At 51.4% G+C, this 24,336-nt stretch overlaps 1 protein-coding gene across 1 annotated transcript; it reads left to right on the top strand.

Moving 5' to 3' along the window:
• Positions 1-5,455: 5,455 nt before the first annotated feature.
• MRPS23 (mitochondrial ribosomal protein S23) lies at positions 5,456-8,639 on the top strand. The gene is made up of 5 exons (XM_071574913.1): positions 5,456-5,577; positions 5,691-5,858; positions 6,947-7,024; positions 7,135-7,258; positions 7,761-8,639. Exons 1-5 carry the CDS (start codon positions 5,534-5,536, stop codon positions 7,920-7,922), a joined length of 576 nt encoding a protein of 191 aa, XP_071431014.1. The 5' UTR covers positions 5,456-5,533; the 3' UTR covers positions 7,923-8,639.
• Positions 8,640-24,336: the final 15,697 nt, after the last annotated feature.

The following is a 24,336-nucleotide window of genomic DNA, read 5'->3' as shown; positions in this document are numbered from 1 at the left end:
TCTCCTCCTTTATCGGCACAACGTTCCCTGCCAAATGTAGGGGTGGCTCTAGACGTGCCTGTTTCACTTTCTGGCTCCCGCGAACCAGCACAAATGTTGCAGGATTGGAGCTGCGAAGGCGGCAGACGCAGAAGCCCCAGCCATCAAACACTCACGCAACTGTTTTCCCTGCCTCTCCATGGGGTTTGGTAACAAAAGTCCCTATTACAGGCGCTGGCTCCCGACAGGCTCCTCTTCAATCCCAGCGGAGCCCGCGTGCCTTTGAAGTGGATGCCAAGAGTTTCCCCCGCGAGCGGCGGAGCCGCTGCACCTGTTGAGCGCTGCTGTCGTCCCCTCGCAGCCGCGGTGCGGGTGGGGAGCACCCCTGTGCTTCGCTTTCTCTTGGTTCCTGACCAGGGTTGGGGCTGCTTCCAGGTGTCTGTGGCTGCAGGGTCCAGGCAGTGTCTCATCAGCACGAATGGAATGCTCCTGCAGCACCAGCGCTTGTACAAATCCCTGGGTGCCGAGGGTGCGGGCAAGATGCACTGGGCTGGGAACACTTTGGGATGTCAGCGAGCTTAGGGTTCCCAAAATCAAAGCAGCAGAATTCCCAGCCCACCCAGCCAATCCCAGATTTGGTGTCCGCTCCTTTACTTTTGAAGGAAGGATTGAGGAGCACGTCCGGAGTTGTGGCAGCCTGGTGACAGGTTAGAGCCATCCTGTACCAAGCCATGCCATGGGCAAGGCTCTGAACCCCCCTGCTCCCTGTGGTGCCTGGCTGAGACGTGGGCTGCTCTACCATTCAAGGTAGGAAGGGGGGTCTGGAAGACCATGTCCCCTCCTGGCTCAGGGTGCAAGTGTGAATCTGGGAACAGAAAATCCTTTTGTCCCTGGGTGGGACTTTCATTCCCAGCCTGAAAGTGGTGAAGAGAAGGAGGGGCTCCTTCCTTACCCTCTGCTGGCCCTCAAGGCCATAGGAGGCTGCTGTTACTCCTTCCCAGTCCAAAGCAGCTCTGCATATTTGGAAGAAAATCAAGCTTGGAACCGGATCAGCTTGTCACTGTTCCAACGCCTCTTAGCTACCGCGGGCTGCGCTCCGGCGAAGTTTCCATGAGCACAGGAAGCACTGACAGGCAGGCGGGTGCTCGGGCTCTGGCAGGAAGGGAATTCTTCTCTCCCAGACTAGGCGGTGGTTATGGGAGGGCTGAGGCAGCAAGGCACTTGTTCCTGGGCACTTGGAGCACATCTCCCTTTGCCGAGCCTTGGAGGGTTCCCTGTGCTCCCACCCGGGCTGAGGATGGGCTGGGTCGTGCTGCTGAGGATCAGTTGAGCTCTCCTTGGCAGGCTGGGGCTGAGCACACCACATCCCATGTCACAGGTCATTCCCGCTGCACCACTGGCTTTAATTGCAGCCAGAGGTGGACACTGTCCCTCCTCTCTGTCTGCTCAATGCTCCTCTTGGTCTGCTCAGGTGACCTGTTCCCAGTCACCTCTGTAACCCTGCCAAGGTTTGCTGGCAGAGGAGCCCCTGGACAGCAGCTGCCTCTGCTTTCTGCCTGAGCACGTCCCCAAAGTGTCCATCACCATCTGCTCCCCGTGACCCACTGGAGCGCACAGGGCTGTGAGGCCTGCAGGAAACAGGGAGAGGAGGGAAGGGTGGTCTGGGGGCTGTGAGCTGGGACATATGACAGGGGGGTGAGAGCCCCTGGCCTCGCTGGCTCGCCCTGCCACAAAAGTGTTGTGTTGGGAGGCCCTGTGCCCAAAGCAGGCACTGCACTGCGGGCACGCAGGGCTGGCACAGGGCCCAGGGGAGGGATGGATGTCTTGGCTAACACCACCAACAACGTGCCCTTAAACATCCCAGGCCAGGCACAGCCTCTGAATGATGTCACTCTGTAGCCATGTCAAAATATCTTGGAGGCACAAAGCATCATTTTAACGGAGGATGGAGAGGGATTATTTTTGTGTCCTTTGAAAAACAAAAAATCAGGTCTAATCAGTAGAAAGGCCACAAACCCAGCTTGGGAGCCAAAATGCATTTCTTGCATAAAAATGTACAATTCTCAGTGATGTTTGTATCATTTCTCTACAAAAGGATTTAAAGATAACAAACCAAACTGATCTGTGATGTTTGTGAGTGTGGCTGTTTTAGAATTTATTTCCATAAGTGATTTTTTTCTTAAAGATGTTTAATAGTAATTCCTATAATAAAGTCCTGTTGTACTCTTAACACTCAGGTGTATTTTTTTACTCTCATTTCTTCACAGGGGAAAGCAAAAAGAAAATGAGGGTGGGGAGGGAAGAGGCAGCTCTAGCCCAGCTCCAGCTGTGCCCTTCAAGGCTGCAGATGCCCAAAATCTGCCCAGGCTCGTGCCTGCCGGCTCCTGATGGGGCTGAATTTGAATCTGACGATTTTCTCAAGAGCTTGGTTTCCCTTCCTTTCATGTTCCCTACAAACAGACAGTAAGGAGAAAACACAATTAAAAACTCCTTGGAGGCTCAAAAAGCAGCACATGGACCCAGAGATAAGGCTGGTCCCTGATGATGAGAGGGAAGGGCATCAAGCCCCACTTACAGGAACCCCCCTTTTTTCCAGCCAGCACCCAAAACCTCGGTCTAAAGTTCTTCATTTTAGGGAAAAGTAGTAGTTTTGGCTCATCCAGGCTGTGCTGTCCTTGAGAAACACCCCCCAGGGCAGCCTGAGCAGAGGGGCCATGTCACGGGGATGGCTCCACAGCCCCACCATGGGCAGCCTGTGACGCACAGGGGGAGGGTTATTTTGAGGCTGTGGGATGTGGCACTTCATGGGCAGCCCCGGGGGGCAGTGGCAGGGCCAGAGGGCACATGGAACATCCCCCTCACATGCAGGGATAGGCCAGAGTCTGCTCACCCTGTGCCAGCTGTCCAGGAGCAGCTTTTGGTTCTTTGCAGGATTAGAGCTTCCCAGCCTTGTGTGTGGCTTGGGAACCTTCCCTGTGAAAGAGGGAAAAAGTCAAGGCATTCTTGCCTTAAATGTCAAAAGCATTGAAATGCTGGAGAAACTCTGGCTGTTGCCTTCCTGCTGCAGTCAAGCAAGTGCTGTGCACTGCAGGGAGCCAGGGCTTTACAAGATGCTGAATGGCCCAGGGGCTGCCCAGTCCTTGGAGCAGCTCAGATACAGCCCTGGAGCGGTTCCAGCAACTCCTTTTTTAATTCCTCTTCTCCACAGGGATAAGGGTTTTGCTTTCAAACCCATCTTTTAAGAAAACCAGCAGGTCAGAAAAGCCCAGGGCTGAAAACTGGGGAGATGAGGATAAAGCTGGAGACGTGTGAGCCCTTCTACCTGCTGGCTGTCAGTCTGCTGTGGAAATTTACTGCCCCCTTCCTTCCAGAGCCTGGAAGATGGAAGCAGGGATGTATTTTTTTCCCATCAGCTCATTCCCAAGCTAAGGGCTGCACCTAGTGACCACACTCTCCTCCAAGCAGGTTGGTGGGAAGGCTGACTGGAGCAGGGCTGTTTGCACAGGGCCTGAGTGGAAGTTCTGGATTTTATAAATCGAGGTAAAAAACACAGAGTGAGACGTTGTGGTGGCCACACATCATCTGCTGTCACATCCTGACCCCAGCCAGCTGGGCTGGGGCTGCTCAGGGCAGGATCAGATTATGGAGCAACGCCTGGACAGGACTTGTGCAGGTCCCACCATAGGGGCAAGACCCAACACCAAAAGGTGTTGGACATGATGACCTCGGAGGTGATTCTCTGACAAGAATCACCAAGCCTGCCAGAGCTCAAGAAGAGTTTGGACAACACTCTGAGGCTCATAATGGGATTGTTGGGGTGTCCTGGGCAGGCCCAGGAGTTCTACTCAATCCTTGAGTGACACTTCCAGTTCAGGATATTCTGTGATTCCATGAAAAGGTGATGGGGTGAGACTGATCCTCCCCACATCCTGCTGCTGGTGGTGCTTTGCAGCCCGATGTCACCACCAGTCCCCATGCTCCTCTCTGCCTTGGGGACAGGGGGATGCTGAGCTGGGGACAGCAGCCAGGGCAGATGTTCAGTGCCACAGGCAGAGGAGATGAGCCCAAGCCCTGCAGGACATCGTCCCCTCTGTGCACAAACAACTCCACTGTGCAGGCTCAGGCACAGCATCTCTGAGGTGTCCCCTGCTCATGAGACCAGCCAGCAAGGGTGACAGCAGCTCCTGCTCTCCTTGGAGCCATGTCCCTCACACAGGACAGCTGTCCTGTCCTGTCACTGCCGTCCTGTCCTGTCACTGCTGTCCTGTCCTGTCCTGTCACTGCTGTCCTGTCCTGTCCTGTCACTGCCGTCCTGTCCTGTCACTGCTGTCCTACCCCTACAGCAGCCCCAATGGCTCCAAGGGAAACTGGAGATGGTGGCCGGGCCCTGCACGTGTGTGGCAGGGGGACAGTGACAACTGCTGTGCCATGGCTGCCCACCCTCCTGCTCCCAGGCAGGAGGGGTTGGGGAAGCACAGCTGGTGCCACCTCATTCCAGGGCTGGTGCTAAAGGAGATCCTGGGGTTTTGGAAACAGTCATTAATTTTTGGCACCCCTGGGAGTGGTGTGACCCCAAACCCTCCTGCTGCACCCCCTTGGCCCCAGGTCAGGCTGGGATGGTGTTTGGGAGCAGAGGATGGATCTTGGAGGGGCTGATGGTGCCAGGGGGCTGGGCTGGGGGCACAGGGAGGGTCGGTGGTGCTGCCAGGGGTGCCCCAGTGCCCCCAGCCCCGTTATGGCCCAGTGGGGCCGGGTCGGTGATGGAGCTGCTGCTGTCCCGGGGTGGGGAAGGGGCTTCCCAGCTCGGGGGGGCAAACCCGGGCCTGGTGAGGCCACACAGTGCTGAGGGGTGCCCTGGGCTGGGGGGTGTCCCAGGCTGGGGTGTCCTGGTTCTCCTCGTCCCTCATGTGTCCAGGAGATGGTGAAGGGCAGGGGAAGGCCTGAGGGCACCGGGTGTGCTTGGCTGGAGATGAGGGCAAAGCTCATCAGGGCCTGCAGCTCCATCTCCGCCCGGTGTGGGCCGGGACAGAACCCAGGAAAGGGCTGGGGTTGTGCCAGGGCAGGGTCAGGTTCAGTACCAGGAAAAGGTTCTTCTTCCCCCAGAGGGTGGTCAGGCACTGACCAGGCTCCCCAGGGCAGTGGGCACAGCCCCGGGGCTGCCAGAGCTCAGGGAGTGTTTGGACAGGGTGGGATTGTTGAGTGTCTGTGCAGGGCCAGGGGCTGGACTGGACGGTCTTTGTGGGTCCCTTCCAGCTCAGGATATTCCAGGATTCTGTGACACAGTGAGGTGGCAGCCAAACCCTCCCACGAGCCTCGGGACTGCTGGTGCTGCCCTGGCCCGACCCCGCGTGTCGCGACAGGGCCGGGGCCTCATTTAAACTCGGGGGGGACACACGCGACACAATCCGGCCGCACCGCCGCTCGGCCATCGGCTGGCGCTGCCTGGGCGCCGCTCCCGCCGCCGCTCGGCGCTCGACTCGGTTCCGGTTCCGGTTCCGGTGGCGGGGCAGCACCGGAGGAGCCCGGCGGGGCCGCGGGGCTCGGGGGTCCCGCCATGGCCGGGAGCCGCACGCAGAAGATCGGGAGCGTGTTCAGCCGGTGCGGGGGCGGGGGGAGGGTTCGTCCGGGGCGGGGGCCGCCGGTGGTCGCGGTTCCCCGTGAGGGCGGCCCCGCTGAGCACCCCCTCACCCGCCGCTGCTTGTGCCCCGCAGGACGCGGAACCTGCTGCGCATCGGGGTCATCGAGAAGCCGCTGTGGTTCGACGTGTACGCCGCGTTCCCGCCGCTGCGGGAGCCCGTGTACCGGCCGGCCCGGCGGCGCTACGGGCGCGTCCAGGACGTGGTCGCGCCCATCTTCTACCGGGAGGACGAAGTGCGGGCGTGAGTGTCCCCGGGGCGCCGGGATGGCCCCCGGCACCGGCCCCCGGCACCGGCCCCTGCCGTGCCATCCCGCCTGGAAGGAGCCCAGGCCAGGCTGGAGGGGCCTGGAGCAGCCTGGGATAGGGGAATTGGCTCAGTTGGTTAAAACTTGGTGGTAATAACGCCAAGGTCATGGGTTCAATCCCCTCCGTGGGCCACTGACTTGAGAGTTGGACTCGATGGTCCTTGTGGGTCCCTTCCAACTCAAAATAGTCTGGGATTCTGTGATAAGGTGTCGTGGAAAGAGATGTTTTTAAGGTCTCTTCCAACCCAACCCATTCCATGGCTTTATGGTTCTATGAAATGCTTTCGTCAGAGCCACCGAATTCATTCTGAACTGAATTACCTGCTCTTAGCAAGCGATTTGGTTGGAATTCTCTGTCATCTGTTCACTTGAAGCTCACCAGTCTCTGTGTCTCACCAGCTGCTAATTAGGGACAATCCCAGTTCCATGCTGGGCTTGAGTGGGATGGTGGGAATGTGTGAGGAATGGAACCTTGGAGCTGCTGTAGGGTAGAAACAGGTTTTAAGTAAATAACCTCAACCAGCCACCAGCTTTCTGCCTGATTTTTTCAATAAATGGGGATTTTTTTATGATCTTCCGTGTGTTTCTCATGGCTGGTGGAGGCTCCTGTGCAGCAGGAAGGGCAGACACCTGCACAGCCCAGAGCTCCAGGATGGGCTTAAACCCCCTGAGAGGGAGTTAAGGAGCTGTTCTGACCCATGGGTGGTGGTGATTAATTGTATATAATTTATTAAAACAATTTAAAATGCTGGAACAAACATCTCTGTAGAATCCCAGACTGGTTTAGGTTCAAGCTCATCCAGTCCCGCCCGTGCCATGGGCAGGGACACCTTCAACTAAACCAGGTTGCTCCAAGCCCTGTCCAACCTGGCCTTGGACACTTCCAGGTGTTCATAAGGCTCATGTGAAAGGGAGGAAGAGTTCTATGAATCCTTTTTATTACACCCTGAATTAACAGATCCTGATGTTATTTATTCACTGTTTATTTAGTTTCAAAAATGAACCTGTTTTCTTTTCTGACCAGGATGTTTTACAGAGTTTATGGCAGTGGTCCAAGACCTTTCGACCTGACACAATTAAACTTCAAATCTACTTGCCAGAGGTAGGACTATAATTAAATTAGAAATGTTTCTGACACTTGTCCCTTTCTCCCCTTCTGTCAGTGAAACAAAATGTTATTTGGGAGAGTAAAAATACAACCTTGCAATCCAGGTTTGTTGAGAAATACAATGAACTGAAGGAAGAAGGAAAAATTGAAGAGGAGAAATTGTTTGAAGAAACAGGAAAAGCCCTTTTAGCCAGTGGGATCATTTTACAGAGAAGAGTAACAGATAAAGTGAGTATTAAATATTCACAGAGTTCCTTGGTTGGGGGATTAAAAAACCTCCTCTCCCAGGCCTCTGATACTGAGTTGGTCTGAGTTAAATTCCCAGCAAAGCAGTTACATGTCTGGTGGTTGTAGTAAAATATCTTTGCTGTGCAGAGGAAACTTTTTCTTGGTCATGAACGTGGCTGGCCAAGGTTAAGGGTCTTGTGGGACAGAAAAGAGCTTGTTCTGGTGATAAAAGATTGAATAATCTTTCAATAATATGTGTATTTGTACAAACCATTTGGAAATATGTGTGTTGCTGTATATTGAATTCTTCCATCTTTTAGCTCGAGGTCTCTGTAAATGTCCTGCTCTGGTGACACTGTGTTTTACCTTCACAATAATGGCAACATGAATTAAACTTTTCTGTCAGATTTTTTGGACACACAAAGGGCTGTTGGTCTCCTCAGTGACCCTTCAGAAGCTGTTTACACCCAGTTTTATGTGATTTTTGTGCCTTTCCCTGCAGGTAGCACAGCAGGAGCACCAGGGATCTGCTGGAACCAAGGATCCTGCCTTACACCTGCAGCTCCAAACTCTGGTGAAGGAGGTGCAGGAGAAGAGGAAGGATGTGGAGGAGCAGACACCAGACCTGGCAGGGACACAGAAGGAGAATCCCTCTCCCTCCTGACAGCTCTGCTGTCCTGGGACACCACTGTCCCTGTGCCCTGGGTGTCACCTGCCAGGATCCAGCCAGGATCCAACCTCCACACCTGCCAGTTTGGGACGTTTCCTTAAGGGGAATCCAGCTCTGGTCCCCTCCAGACTCCTGTGTGTGACCCACATTTTCCCACATCCACGTCCTCAGTGATGAAATCAGATAATATTTTTTTTGAGGTTCAAGACTATTATCTCAAATTGTGAGGTGGAAAATTAAACATTTTCTTTAAAATTTGGAAGTTCTGCCTGTTCAGGTGTCCTGTTTGCAGTAGTAAAGATGTTGTTTGCTGTGGAAGTGACAGGTCCTGTTTGATGCATCCCAGCAGCTGCCTGGAGTGCCATCTTTTTAGAGCTGATTGAGGAAAGTTGCTCTTTATGGAAATGAATATTATGCTCTTCCCATTCCATCATTTGCTTAAGTTCAGGGTGGGATGAGGTGTGGCAATATCACATAGCTGGGACCTCCCTGTTTTTTTAGTGACTCCTAATGACATTGGTCACCTCTGACGTGTGAAAATGGGATGTCCCAGCTGTTTGCTGAGAGAAAGGTGATGCTGCTGCACAGGCACAGAAGTTTTCCATGGAGCAACACAAGGAAATAACAACTAATCTTCTTGGGATTAGAACAGAGTTCTTCCCATGCCTGGCTGATCTTTCAATAAATATTTTGGGCTGTATGGAAAACAAAGTTGTTTGTGTCTTTTTTGTTGTGATTTTTGTTTTTTGTTTGTGTGTTTGTCTTTTATGTTTGTGGGTTGTTCTCTTTTGTTTGTCTTTAATTTTATTTGTTATTTTCTTTTTTAAAAGACCAAACTACCACCATCACAAACTACTAACAGGTGTAAATTATATCTCATCTCCCCCTCCCCGCCCAGCTCTCCCCTGCAGTGGAAAGGGAGGGATTTCCCTGTGGTTTCATTCCTGCCTTTCACACACATTCTCCCCCACACAGTTTGATGCTGGTGCTGTGTGGGATACAAGAAAACTGTTACACACCTGTGTTGTGTGGCAGTGAAAAACAGGATATAAACATGCCTGTGGTTTGGGTTTGTGTGCCTTGATTCACTCCTTGCAGTGATGTGATTACAGCAGAATTAATTCATTTCTCCTTGCAAGGTCAAACTTTATTCCCACTTCTGCTCTGTAACTCAAGAGGAGTGCAGGGATTTGTTAAAAAGAGCAAATACCTTTCTATTTTAGTGCCAATCCCTTTCCAGACTGAGCACTAACATCAAATGTAGAGCCAAGACAGAGCCTGGGGGTGTGCCCTGAGTGCATTTCTGTGCAGAGCAGGTGAGGGGTAAATTGGAAGTCATTTTCTTTTTTACTTTGTGTTGGAAAAAGTCATTGGGGTGGGTCACTGGGGCAGATCCCTCCCAGCTGGACCAGCCCGTCCTCAGCTGGGAGCAGCTGGAATTACCATCAGGTGCAGCTGTGCCGGCTGGGAGGGGGGGTGTGTGTGGAGTAAGAGACCCCTCGTGGCCCTTGAACACCTGAGACGATGATGCCTGTCCAGCTGCATAACATTAGTTGCCATGACCACAGGATTCATGGAGGGTAATTAGGAAGGTGCAGGTGTGCTCCACACTCTGCCCGACTCCTGCACAACAGTCTGTGCTTCACTGGCATCTGAATCCTGTCATTCCAAGGCAAGTACATGGCTCAATTTGTGGGAAAATCTACATTTGTAAGGGAGCCTACATGGGATGGGGGAGAGAGGGAGAACAGGAGCCTTCCCCTGGTGTAAATCTGGGAATTTTCCGTTGGAAGCTGCCGGGGCAGAGCCAGCCGTGGGTGAGTTGGGACAGGCTGTGGGTGATGGGGAAGTGGTTGGAACGTTCAGTGCTGTGGATTCCTCGCATCCAGTGGGTAACGGGGAACCCACTGAATAAGGGCTGTGACCTGGAGTATTCTGTGCAATTAGAGGAAAACCCAGTTAGGCCCAGTGCTCTGCGGGTTTGGACAGTGTTTGATGGACGCGTTTGCTGGGCTGGGATCGCGGCCGTCGGCACCTGGTGGAGCTCAGGGCCTTCAATTAAAACGTTCAGGACAGCAGCCGGGGGAGGGGGGGGGGGCAATTTGTTTCTTACGGGGCATTTACCCGGCAGCGGAAGGAGGGTCGGGAGGTCTGTGGGAAGAGCCCGGCTCCCCCCGCAGCCCTCTGGTCCCCCCGGCGCTCCCCGCTAGGTGGGAGCCTCGCTCCGTGTGCGGGAGCGCTGCCGGCCCGCGGTCCCTCCTCGGAGCGCGGGAGGGAGGGCACGGGTGGTGGTGGGCACGTCAGCCGTGCCCGTCTCCCGCAGCTTTCACCAAAAAAATGTTTGAAAAGGCATCTCGTTTTCCCCTGGGAGCACGCGGGGTGGTAGCCCTTGGGATGCGCGGGGGGGAAATTGGGGTGATGGAGAGGCACAGGGTGCTCTGGGGAGGGCAGACGCTGCTCCCGAGGTTCGCAAAGGAAGGACACGGCTGTGACTCTGTCACCTGCCCTGTGCCCCGGCGGGGCAGCTCCTGCGAGCCCACACCTGGGCAAACCCTCCGCTCCCATCGAAACTCTCGTTCGCGGCTCGGAGCGAGGCGGTCGCTGCCTCACCATCCTACAGTCGTTCCGTGCGACCTTTCCTGGGCGAAATCCTGACCTCCTGCCTCCCGGCAGTTCCTCTCGCTGATTGCTGGGCTATTTTAAGTGACAATAAATGCCGAAGTATCAGTTTCATGGTACCTTACTCCTCCAGGCATCAAAGAGATGAAACAATCGCGGGCAGTGACACCTTCCACAGCTCTGAGAGCCAGGCTGAAGGTTTTCCAAGGACAGTTCCTAAAAATGGGAGCTTCACTTGAAAGTTTGAGGATGAAGAACTGCCTGCCCTGTAGGGTCTAGAATGCAGGTACATTGGTGCAATGGATGATTGGAGGAATATCCTAAGGATTTTGCAGCATTCCTCAGACTAGTGCTTTACAAACAGTGTCAGTGTAGGATATGCCACTGGAGCAAATGCCTCCAGTCCCACAGATCAGGGCTGTAGACCCAGACTCTGAGCCTGGGCGCTGTTTTAAGCCATGGGCAGCTGCCTCCACAGCACTGCTCAGCCCCTTCATGTGTCTCTGGGCAATGGATTATCTACTGGTAGGTGTTGAGGACAGGGGAGCTGAGGATTTAATAGGATCAGGTCTAATGTCTGGAGCAGACAAAATAATTTATCAGCTTTGCTGGAAAACCAGGTGATCTGACCTTGCCAATGCCAAGTTTCATCGAGTCAGATAATAAAGGATTTAATGTTTAAAAATGTGGCTCCAAGTAAGATATGAAATTGTTGGTATTGCTGCACTGTAGAATCCTCTGTGATTTGCCTCTGCCCGCCCCTGCCTGTGCACACACACACACACACATTTGGTCTTCAAACCTGCCCCGTTTTGAGTTTTGGAATATATAGAAATCTCTGTCTGCTGAGGAAAATGGATGTGGAATCAGAACAGGATGCTGGAGTTCCCACACCAAAGTGGGGATGGCACTCAGGTGGCTCCTGCTTTGCAAGACCTGGCAGCATCAATCCTGCCACCTGCCTGGTCCTGATTCTAAATTAACTCTTTCTAATGAACTGGGAATGGTGCTCTTTGCAGTGTTGTGCTTCTGCAGCACCAGCAATGCCCACGTCACAGTAATTCCTGGCCCAACAGTTCTGGGATGTGTAAGATGCACAGCAGGAGGAAGGAGGAGTGGGAGGACTGGAGTATCCTTGTGAGAGCAGTGGATTGAGCTGAGCTGTGGCTCAGGGTGAAGAGGGTGCTGCTGTTTTGACAGTTAAGTACTGGCAGGACCTGACCCACTCCTTGGTCAGGTCTGACCCAGCCATGGCCAGTTTGGCTCCCAGTCAGCTGGTGGGACCCCAGCAGTGGGGTGAATTCACTCTTGGACATGGCAGTACATTTAATGAACATTTTAATAATCATTTAGGGAAGGGCAGGGTGTGTTGTGTCCTGTAGCTAGGTCTGGCTTTGCTGGCAGAAAGTGATGTGCAGCCACAAGGAACCCCCATGGCCTTGTCCCATCGAGCTCTTGCCTTGGGGCCAGTCACTGCCTTGGGGCCGGTGTTGCTCCTTTAGAGTCACCCCCTGCCTGCTCCCTCGAGCCAGGGATTTGAAATCTCCACTAGACACAGCAGTGATTTGGGATGTCCCCACTGCCTTGAGACTCAGAGCATTACAGATGCTGGGTGGGTCCCTTCAGGAGCCCGGTGGCTCAGCTGCCCTTGTCTCTGTCTGTCCCTGTGCTGCTGCTGCCTCTCTGCATATTGCAAGCTCATTCTGATGTGCACTAATGCTATTATCCTCCAGAAATTGAAATCAAGTCTGAACCTATAATGTTTCACTGGGAGGGAATTGGGGTTATATATTCCTGTGTACAGCAGCATTCTATTTCAGTCATAGCATTTAATTATGATTGGTGTGTTAGTGCCCACCAGAGCATAACAAATTGTCATTATGTTATTCTGCTGAGTCTAATTTAATTGGCAAGTTGTCACAAAAGCAATTATCCATCATTTATTTTGTTGCCATAACCACATCTTGGAGAGCACCTGCTGTCTGAAGTGGAAAGGCTCTGCAGTCTCTTGGTCCTGGATTTCTTCCACTTGCCTGACACAAAGACACCATTTCCTCCTCTTATTTAAAAATATGTTCCTCATTTCCCAGCGTGGGCTCATGCACAGGGCTGGAAATACCAGAGGAAATGCTCTGTGCAGGTTGTGACTCATTGGGGCACCCTGAGACTGTTGTGAGTTATGGGGGCTTGTCCCCTCCAGGGACCTTGGAGCCAGCACAGTGGTCATGTGTGAGAGTCGTGGGCCCTGCCTGTCTCCTCACTTCTGGAAAGTCAGGATGAACTAAGGAGAGAAAGGGAAGTTTGATATGAGATGTTCTCTGCCTCCAATAAATGTAACATTTGGCTTCTTGCAAATCATTTTGGGGAAGAAGAGGGGAGAAAAAAGCCCTAGAACTGCTAATGGGTTTTTTTTGGTGTCTAAATATACAAAGGTGGGTTGAGTGTGCACAGAGATGTTCAGAAGAGCTGTGGGGACGTGGCGGTTCAGCCCTGGCACCTGGAGCCCAGTGGTGCCCTCTCATTCTGGAACTGCTCAGTTAAGGTACAAACATCTGTGTGACATTTGTGTTGTCCATCACCAAACCATTGCCACCGTGGTGATGTGCTCTTGTTGGTGGCACTGCTGGCTGGCACAAGCACAGGGCACCTGTGGCATGGTGGGTGCTGAAACCCACCTCAACTCCCTCACCTGCCATTCCCTGCATCCCAGGGCTGCTGGAATCCACCATCCAGCCACTGCCAGGCAAGCTGGGGTGCTCCTCACTGAGCAAGTTTCAGATAAGGCATCTGAGCTCCCATAGAGATTAGGAGGCTGGCGAGGGAAGATTAGTGGTTTCTTATAATCCAACAGGCAAAGCAATATCAGACTTCCTGAGACCAACCCAAAATTGCTGATTTTCTTCTTCCTGAGGTGGCACATAGCTGTGACCTGTTCACTTTTGAGATTTTGGAGATTGCATCCCAAAATCCTGCAAGGCTAATGCAGACTCATGAACTCAAAGCTTGTGACTCACTGTGATAAATGAGTAAATAAATGAAAATCTGTTCTGATGTCTGTATTTCTTTGAGTTACTCCCCTCTCCGCCCTGTCTGTAATCTCTTCCCCTCTGGTAGTTCTGATTAGCTGCTAATGAGGAAAGATGATTTTGTAGTTAAAGCACAGAGAGAAGGCCTTTTTCCTGGTTCTGTTTTTTTATCCCTTCCATGCCTTGATTTCCCAATCTGTGCACCAAGATACTGTTCATTTAAGATGGATGGTGTAGAGTTAAATTAATTCACATTTTCAAAGCAATTTGTTTTAAAGGGAGGGTACAGTGTCTTGGAAAGGGAAGTTCAACCTGAGCAATCATAAATTTTCCTTCCCAGTGTTCCCACTGGGACTGAAGCCAAGTGCTGTCCATGTCTCATTTCCTAGCAATGGTGTTGGCCAAGTCCTTTGCTTGTGGTCACCAGGAGAAGGTCTGGGGGTCTGGGGGTATCACTCCTGTGCCTTTCCTGTCACTTACCAGGATTTCCCCAGTGAGGGAGTTTTCTCCTCTTCCCTGAACTGGGTGCCATTCCAGAGGGGGATCAGGAGACCACCTGCTCCCCTCTCTCCTTGCTGTAGATCACAGGTGTGTGTCACTCCCCCTTTGCTCTGTGCTGGGGACAGTGGTGCAGGGGTCGGTGCCCATCACTTTGCCAGGTGGAGGGAGAAAGTTTAGGGGAGGGAATAACACTAATTTGAATAAATTGATTTCTTTTTCCTGCTGTGTGACTCAGGCTGGAATTCCCCAGCCACTTGCTGTGGAAAACTACCAGTTCCCTGCATGCTGTAGGTCCCTCTGCAGCCCTGACACAACCAGCTGCAGGAGCCAAGTGCCAAAACACTCTGGGCCATCCTTGCCCTCTGTCCCATATTGCTGTGGGTGCAGGGCTCTCCTGGTCTCACGGGAGAGCTGCCTCCTCTGAATCCCCGTTTGTGATTTCCTGGAGGAGCCAGGAATATCCAGCCTCTGTCCCTTTGCATCCTCAGAGCACTTAAGGAATTTTACTCTCGTTTACCTCTTGGTGCCACTTTTGCTTCTCCCACCAATGGAGCTCTCAGAAAAGCTTCTTCCTCCCCTTTTTCATCTGTTTGGTTTGGGATTTTTATTATTTCCATTCCCCTCTTGCCCTTTGGCTGGTGTCCACAAGGAAAGGAGCAACAGTGGGAGGGAGATGGCCATCCTGGGACAAAGAAATTCCATTTAATCCAGTGATGGCTCTCGGCAGAGCCTGGGAGCTGCTGGGGCAGGTGAAAGGTGCAGGGTTAAATCTGTAGCAATGCCAGCAGATATTTGTGTGTCTGATTTATGAGTGAAATTCCTCAGGATGGAAGAGGCATCACGAAACTGCTGACTGTGATAAATAACTCATTGTAATGTATTATTTAGCAAATTATAATGAAAAGCAGAAAATATACGGAGGGGAGCAGACAAATACATTTCCCAGTTGGCAACTTACTGATGGTTTAGAGCCAGGAGGCAGATATTTAAGAGGGTTTGGGAATTTCCATGGCTTCCCCTACAGATAAATCACCCCTCTGCAGATGTGTTTATTGGGTGTCCTGCTGCTGGGTTTGATGCTAGAGGATGAAATCACTCCAAGAGCTGGGAAGAGGGAGGACCCCAGCCCCTTTTCTTGTCATAACCAGTAAGGCAGGAGTTGGAACCATTGGAGCTGTAACCCACTTCTTCCCGAGGAGGGAAATCACGTAGATTCCCTTGATCCTGGGTCCTGGAGCCCCTGGATTCTAGAGCTCCTGGATCGTAGAGCTCCTAGATCCCAGCAGGTGGGATGTGGGTGGTCCCAGACCAGTGTGTTCATTGTTGGAGCCGGGCAGGTGAGAAGTTCTGCCTCACGCTGCCATCCCTTTGCACGTCTCCAAAGCGTCCCTCCAGGCACGTGTCCCTGTGGGGCAAAACGGGACGCTGAATTCCCCGCACGGTTTCCTGGGTAGTTGTTTCCAGTTTTGCTGCTTCTCCATCGCCACCCAGCCTGGCCCCGTCCCTCTCGCCCCGTGTGGTGCCCGCGGTGGCACCAGGGGGTGCTGCCTGATCGCGCTCGGCGCTGCCGGTGCCGCCGAGGGAACAGCGAGGAGGTGGCCTGGTTTTGCCTGTTCGTTGTTTTTTTTTTGTTTTATTTTTGTTTGCTCCTATCTCCTCCCTGAGCGTGGTGGGCGGTATTGGGATGGGGTTTTCCATGACAGTGCGGGATACTCTTTCTGCTCCTTGATGTTGAGATGTTTAAAAATCTGTGGTTTAAGTCGGGGAAAAACACATCGTTGTGTTGCTGAGCTCTGCCTGCTGGCCTCGGACCACAGCAGGGCTTCTGGCTGGCACAGACCCCTGTGCTGGGGGCACCCCACACGGCCCCAGCTGGGCTTTTCCTTGAAGGGAGTAACTGCCCTTGCTGACGCTCTCTCTTGGGTCCAGTCGCTTCTCCACTTGAGCAGGAGCCAGTGCTGGGTTTGAGCACCGACCTTCCAGCTGGGGGTGGAGTGTGTGGGGCTTCCAATGTCTCCTCTGGGCTGAGCACTGCATTTCCAAGGTCTCCGTTGGGCTGGGGCCTCCTGATCAGCGGGATCTGTGGATTGCCAGGGCTGGCTTTATCAGCAGCACAGATAGTGTAGGGGCCTTCAGTTGTACAGAGGAGGAGAAGATAAGAGACTTGGAGAGAACTTGACTGGGTGACTAAGATAAATTTACTGTACTACAGGAAATCGAAATGTGAAATAAAGATCTCAAACAACTGAAATATTTAAAAAGATACAGAAGTTGGGCGCGTGAGAGCCATTCCGAGCGAGCCAGCTCCCGCCGGGACCGTCCCTTATCAATCCATCACCCGGCCCGGCGGAATTTTATAAAAGATAATAGGGTGGAGGGAGAATTGAAATAGAAACTATCCATTACCGGCAGCTGAATGACAGGTTCTCTGTGCAAAATAAGATCATAATTAACAGGAGAGAGACTGAAAGTTTTCTGCTTTCTGCTGCTGTTTGTTTTCCTTCCTGGCTGTGCCAGGCACAGGGGGGATTGGAGGGCTCAGGGTGGGCACATGGGAGACCCTGGGGGGCTCAGGGGGCAGGCAGGGCACACTCGCAGCCACCACCAGTTTTGCAATGTTAGGAAGTGGTGTTAGAAGGAAACCAAACCTACCCAACATGAAAACCTTCATCAATAGTATCCAGAAATACCTAAGAAAAAGGTGTCTCCGTGGCACCCCTGGGTGAGCTGGAGCAAGTAGAGGTCCCAGTCTGGAATTTCTGCTGGACTAAACATCAGATGTTGCAAACTCTTTTATTCAGCATCTCCTTGCTTTTTTTGCTGCCTCACAGTCCTACTCTGTTCATGAGGCTTCCACAGCCTGAAAGGAATTCCAGACACTCCCGTGTCACCTCTCAGAGGGAGGAAAAGTTTGGAATCTGGACTAAGACCCAGTTTTCCTTCATGTGCCTATGGTCTCCTTCCCACCATGGATTCAGTGGCTGTTTTGCCCCTTGTTTTGGGAATGTCCCTAGTACCACAGCCTGTTCTCAAGATACTTCCCTTGTGCCTTTATGGAGGGGCCCTCCTAAACAGCAGCTTTTAAAAAATGTACTTGATTTTGTAATTCCTTGGTATAAGAAGTTACCTGGTCTCTGTCTTCTGCTGCTGATGGCTTTTTATTTCCTCAACACAGGGCCCCAGAAATACAGTCAAGATGCCCAGCCATGCTCCGTGGGACACTGGGGTGATTGAAAAAGTAAGTCACATCTTCTTAATGTTGTATCAGACTTCACCCCCTTTCCTTGTTCCACTCCAACACCATTTGCTATTTCTCATGATTAAATCCTCATGAACATCACAGGAGTCAGGTTATGTTCCCTGTCTTTAAAATGTCCTTCAAACTATAAACGCCCAATTGAAACCCTTTCCGAATGTTTTTCCTCCTGGCTCATTTAATTTGGAAGCAGTGGAAGGAGCACTGCTGCTATTCAACCCAATATTTCGGAATGTGAAATTGCAATGTGAGCAAAAGAATTAGTGAAGCACTCGGAGTTGCAATAAGGATAGATTGGGTGGATTGGAATGCTGGGAGGCTGGGAAGCTGTGATCATACTTGGAAAACCTGACAGGGAAATTGTCTGTAAGGGCTAATGGAAGTCCTGAGTTAAAGGGAATAGCAAACCTCAGGCTTGTGATGCTGGGAAGGAAATAATCCTAATTTACTTGTGTTTAGTAACCTGAGACACAATTAATAACATGAGTAGGGACATTTGAAAAAATACATGCCTATTTTGAAAGGTTCCATCTTTGTGTGTACACACACAGTGTTATCCTACAGCTGGAGACTGCAGCTGGACTACAGAACCTGCTGTCTTGTTCAGTACCCAGAGCAAAGTCAAGCTCCATATTCCTGGGGCTCTGCCTCCCCTCCTGTGTAACAGGAGTTCAGCAGGCGTCAGGCAGATAGAGAAAGCTGGGTCAATCCCTGACCTTCATTCCTCCCTCCCATGGCAGAGGGTTGGAACTGGAGGAACCTTAAGGTCCCGTCCAACCCAAACCATTCTGTAATTCCATGACCTTCAAACAGCAGTGACTGCAGCCCCAGCCTGTGTGCTGCTGCAAGAGGTGATGTGTGAATACAACCCACCATCTGCCTGTCGCTGAGAGGGTCCAACAGGTTGTCATGCAAAATGCTGAAATTGGCTCATTTCTGAGATGAGATGACTTAAAAATACCCAAGGTAGAGGAAATGGACACATTATTATTGTTATCTCCATCACTGCCATCACTTGTGTGCTGTAACATGGTTCAGATCTGAGGGACCAGTACAGATGTGTGGGGGGAGCTGCTGGAGCCTTTGAGATACTGAGCTGCCCCGTGGCCTTCAGATTTGGAAATTAGGCAAACAGAGGTAGTGCTGCTCCAGCACATTAATTGGGTGGTAACCTTTGCATAACCTTTAGAAAATCTTTGGCTGTGTGAATCCACAGCCCAGAGCACACGTATTGCTGGGATGCACAGAGTATCACTTGGGGTTAAGGTCTTTGGACTGGGGGAGTTGTGGGGGTCTGTCTCACCCCAGCATTTGTGCGACCCCTAAATGGTAATTCCTCATAATGGTTTGTCTCACTGCTGCTTCCAGGCAGATCCTGGGGCTGGGCAGGGTGACCTCGACTTTCCCACAGTGCTCACCTCAGGGCTGAGCTTTCTGGTTTGTCAAGGGGAGCTGGCAGAGCTGGGGCTGCCAGTGCTCGCACACCCCCGAAATGCTGTTGTGGCCAGAGCCTTGTGCCCGCATGTCACTCCCGTGGTTGATGATGCCCGGTGCCAGTGCCAGCTTCATCCCTCCTCCCGCACAGCATCCCCGGGGATGCAGCCCCCCTGCCCGCGCCCCTCCCTGCCTCGGCAGCAATCACAGCCCGCGCTGCCGCCAGATTGCCTTGTCCGTTCCAATGATCTTTAACTCCGTTTTTTCCCAAGCAATCAGAAGCACTTTCTCTTCGTCCAGGTGGTCTTTTCCCATTTTGCTCTCTCCAGTCCCAGGACCCAGGGCAGTCACATCTCATCATGCCTTTTCTCAAGTCATTTGTACCTCCAGCATTTTCTGTTGCCATCAATTTAGTGGCAGCCTCCCCAGCCTGTTCTGCTCCCCGCCCCGTGCCAACCGCAGCTTCTTCGGGAATGAAACTCAACATTCAGAGCCTCAGCAGATGCAAATACAAAACCCCTGAAGCTGTGGCTGCCCCACCCCTGGAAGTGTTCAAGGCCAGGCTGGATGGGGCGTGAAGCAACCTGGGATAGTGGAAGGTGTTTCTGCCCATGGAGGGGAGCGGAAAAAGATGAGCTTTAATGTCCCTTCCCACCCAAATAATTCTGATATTCTATAACAGTGACAACAACAATAATAATAAATTTTATTAAGATTACTATTAAATAAGAGGCAGAATCCTTTGACCATCTGGGCTTTGACCCTTTCCTATTCCACATGTTCTTCCCTCCCAGCTCCCTCATGCTCTCCTTTGAGCAAGGTGTCCCTAGTCATTCCCATTCACCAAAGGTCATCTCTGCCCTGAAAGGTCTATCCTGGTCCTTCCTGGAGGCACAGCCACCCCAGGGGCAGGTGGCTAAGAGATTCCTCCCCTGTTCCCAGCCCATTCTGAGGTCTGTGCTAATTAAAACAACAGCTCTTTTTGTCCTTAACCTGCCCAGGTTTCACCCTGGATTAGAAATCATTCAGTAGCAGATTGCAAAACACAGGATAGTCTGCACTGTGTATCAGTAAACTAGAAAAATATAAGGATATGGGAATAAAAGATCTCTTGATGGGGAGCCCATCCTGTCTCCCGGGCACTGAGCATCAACTCAGCAAAACACTTTAAGTGTGTGATTAAATATAAACTTGCTCTTCAGCCCCTCGCTGTTCAGTGAAGCAGTTTAGCAAGTGCTGAAGTATTTGCTGAGCAGGGCTTTGCCATCTCTCTGTTTTTCCTTGGGCAGAAGAATTAAACGTGTGTTGGTATCACCTATTAATAAGGCAGCAAGTAGCCGCAGCAGCGCTTGTGCAGTGCAACTGAGCTCATAATTTTTCTATATAGGAGCAATTAAGCTGCACCAGGAGGCCTATGTCTTTATATCATCACCTAATGACAGTGCAAAAGTATTCCAGGGAAGGAGAGGGGAGAAAATCACATCCATATTTAATTGGCAAAGTTATCACCTTCGCTTCAGAGCCCGAACTTGCAGCCCTTCTGGCCAATTTCCAAGTCAGATCTATTTCCCCAGACTGGAAAGCGAGGAAAGTGTCCTTATATTATACTTCTGCAACAAAATACTCTTTGAAAGCTCGTGAACATGCTCCCAACTGCAGTAAATAACCAATAGTCTCTGTTCTTTGCAGTAAATGAAGATATCTTTGAGCTGTTACATTCCTTTCAGGTTTTTTTAAGGAAATTATTTGTCTTATTATTATTCTCCAGCCCCACACTTGCCTGTCAGATTAAATTTTTTATTGCACTAAACCACAGAGCCATCTGGAGCCCCTCACATCCTGCTCTCCATACCGGAGTGCAGCAGCATGGCCCTTCTCTCTGCAGCATTTTGATTCCTTCCAAGGTCTTTTTTTTTTTTTAATATTAGATTCTTCTTCATCGTTTACATCCCTGTGTCCCCTTGATTGTGTTCCTCGGGGCTCAGCATCTTCGCACCCTGTCCCTCATCCCTGTGTCTCTCAGGACGGTGGGACAGCAAGGAGCAATTGGGGCTGTCCGCTCTCATTAGGTGGGTGAGCAGATCCGTCACTGTTCCAGGGGACTGGCTCTCTTCAGCCAAATACCTCATTTTCCAGCTTCTTCATTTCACTTTGCAAGCCCTGAGGTCTCCTGTCGGTTTGCAACGCTTTGCTCAGGCCCCGGGGTTTTACTGAAACCATTTATCTCTTTCTCTGCTCCCTCCTCGGTCGGAGCAGAGCCCTGGCTGGTGAGGGAGCCGGTGGGATCCTCAGGTGTCATAATGTGCCTCGGGACTCCTCAGCTGCCTTTAAATGACAGCAGTGTGATGACTCCTTCTGAGGGTTGTCCCTGGGGCTGAGCTGGAGCTCTGGCACTTGCCAGCAGTGACAGTGAGGGACCAAAAACCACGGTGAGGGAGCAGGTCTGGCCCTCATTAGGTGACATTAGGAGTGACCACAGAAAAATCCCACCAGGAAAGAGTGGCCTTGGACACCTACTCTTTCTGGGCTTGACTGCCCAGCCCTTCTTGGCTTGACTTCCACCCTTCTAGGTTTTGCAGTGCCCTGTGGCAGGGGATATCGCCTCACCATGTTCTGAAGAGACAAAGAGAGAAAAAGGAGAGGAGAAATATCGATAACTTCCATCTCCTCAAGCCCAGTAACTAGCTTTTGACACTTCTCCACCACTCCAGCTTCACAAAGCCCTGGCTCTCTGAAGATTAATTGATGTAGGCCACTCAACCTATTTTGAAATCCCTTTCAGTTACCATTTAAAACCTTCTGATTTATTTTTTTTGATAAAGTCACCGAAGCTTTTTATGGATTCTCAAATGATTGTCCAGCTTGACAAATTGGATTCTTAAAGCTGGTTCTTTCAAGAAAAGGATGTGGTTTGACAAGAAAAGAAACAGCTCATCTTTGAGACAGGGGGATAAATAAAAAAAAGAAAAAAATCCCATTCTTCGAGTCAGGTGTTGCTCAATGGGTGTCTTGCTCGTCACTGATAATCTTATCTGGCTATGATGGGAAGGGACCCACACAAAGGGGCCCGACCGGGCTGGAGGGCTGATATGCCACTGATTAATAGTTCTGTCCAGCGCCTGCAGAGCCTCAGGAAAGGTGATTAATGCCATTTGATACGAACTCCGACCCCTCCCCTCCCCGAAACCGCGCTGGGGGCACCTCCTGCCGCCAGTGATGGATTGACTCCTGCCTCCTGGTCCATGCACGGTGCTGTTGGCAGGGGGTGGCAGCTGGGTTGTCACCCTGGCCTTGTGCTGAGGTTTGTAAGGTCGTGTCGCTCCCCAGTGCTGCAGTTGGTGTTTCTGATGGAGTTTTTGTTGTGCATGCTCAAACCCTGCTGGGGTGTCCAGGTACCTGTTGTGTCACCCCAGGCTCTGCAAAGAGCAAAACTGTATTCATGTCTAGTGTGGAGCTGGGGCAGAGCAGCTGTGGAGAAATGTGTTCCTGATCTGTATGAGCCCAAACAGGGATGCACTTGTAAGATGCTGGATGGGGCTTGGAGCAGCCTGGTCTAGTGAAAGGCGTCCCTGCCCACACCAGGGGGTTGGAACAAGATGATCTCTAAGGTCCCTCCCAACCCAAACCGTTCTGTGGTTCTATGTCTTCCATAAATGCTAAAGGCATTTGGAACTCTGAGATCAGTTGGAGCAAGGACCAGACCAGGCTGGTACCAAGGAGATGCTCAGCTCTGGTCATGTAGAGCCATAGTGCAGGAGGGTCCTGCAGGGCCACCGTGGGCTGTGGGGGCAGGGTGACATGGTGGCACACTGCTGGCATTCCTGCTTGGGCTGCAGGGACAGAGAGAGGTGAGGAGAAGGGACCTCCTCAGGGCTGCAGTCCCACCAGGAGCGAGAGCACGTGGTCTTCCCAGGCAAGACAAGATGTAATCTCTCTCTCTTTAAGTAATGCTTTTCATTTTTTAATTGACTACCTTCACTTTGAATATTTCCCACCTGGCAGTTACTCTGAATAATGGAAATGCATCATAACTCCTACTTACTCCCTGCATTGAATGACTCTAGGTGATACTTTATATCTTATTATGATTATTTATTATGATGTCCAGTTTGGTTCTGCAGCAGAGGGAGATCATTAACCTTTCCAGCAGTAAAGAGAACTCTCTGTGTTGTTTTCAAAGCCATTAAAGCTTTGAAAACTCCTCTTTTTTATTTTTTTAAACTAAAAAACCTACAGGGCTGCATAATAAACTGCTGACACAGATTGGTGAATGCAGGAGCAGCGCGGACCCTCCCGCTGGGTCCCACGGAATTGCAGACAGAGCTTGGAGTAAGGAAGAAGTTATTTGCTTGCTAGAAAACACACATGCAGTGCTGGGAACCCTGAGGCAGATTTTGATGGTGCTGAGAGAGGAGAAGGTGGTCTCAGGAGGGGTGGGAGATGCTACCTGGGGTTCCTAAGGACATGTGTCCCTGGGCTGTGCGTGGGCAGAGGGAGGTGGAGGCTGCATGGCCACCCTCCCACAGGGGCAGCAGCTCTTTGGGCTGGTCCATACACCAAATTCCCTTGCTCGTCCAAGAAGACCCATGAAATTGCCTATGATTTGTTGACATCTCTGGATACTGCTCTTACCTGCACTAGTTTTGGATCTTCCCCTGTGCCTTGGGGAGAGTGAGGAGCCTCCTGTACAGATTGCTGCTCTCAGAGGCTGCATATGGTCTTGTGATGTCTCACTTTAATTTCTATTTGTGGCCATCTAATGCCATCCACAGATGCTGCTTCTGGTTGCTGGACCTGCATATGGTGGGATGGGGAGAATCACTTGGTTTTCCATGGCTGGCTGAGGTTTCTGCTTGGCTGTGGCTGATTGCTGGACACACAGCTCAGCTGGCTGGGAGGTTTAATCTTTTATATAGGGAATTTATCTCCAAATATGGAGAGAGATAAAAGCAGATGCCATGTTTCCCACCTGGGCAGGCAGCATCTCCCTCCTGGAGATGTGTATCCACTCTGGAGACTGCGTTTTGCTCAGTTCCAAGAGCTGATCCTGAGTAAAATCCTGTCTGCAGTAGGAGGGATGCTCACGTCTTACAAAGTCACCTTGTCTCTCCCTGTCCACGCTGTGTTCCTTCTCACCCAAAAGATCCTGAAATAAGATGTTCCCCATCTCCATGTACCCACAGGCTACTCTAATGTGATGGCTGATGGTAATAAAGCCTTTGTAGATGTCCTGGCTTTTGGAAGCACGTTGTGCTGTCCATATGGCTGGGGAATACAGAGGCTGCAGACATGATGGGATGCTAATGAATCAGTAGCTTTATCTGGCCTGTCTTCACCACTCAGAACCAAGAAAATGCTGTTCATTAAGCTCTTGTTGAAGTGCCATCCTAAAGAGAAAAGCACCTCTATGTTAAAAAAAAATGCTGCAATTCCTTGTTGTTCACTTCCCAGGTCTTCCAGCTGAAATTTCCTCTGTTTGAAAGCCTGGAGATGGTTTTCCTAATGGCTTTAAGTACATTGCTCATGTTCTGGCTGCACAGACTTTCTCCTGTAGCTGTGATGCCCCTCGGGG

This window comes from Pithys albifrons, chromosome 21 (assembly GCF_047495875.1).
Source record: "Pithys albifrons albifrons isolate INPA30051 chromosome 21, PitAlb_v1, whole genome shotgun sequence".
NCBI lineage: Eukaryota > Metazoa > Chordata > Aves > Passeriformes > Thamnophilidae > Pithys > Pithys albifrons.
The sequence above is the reverse complement of the archived record's forward strand: the minus strand, read 5'-3'. Positions and strand labels throughout refer to the sequence as shown.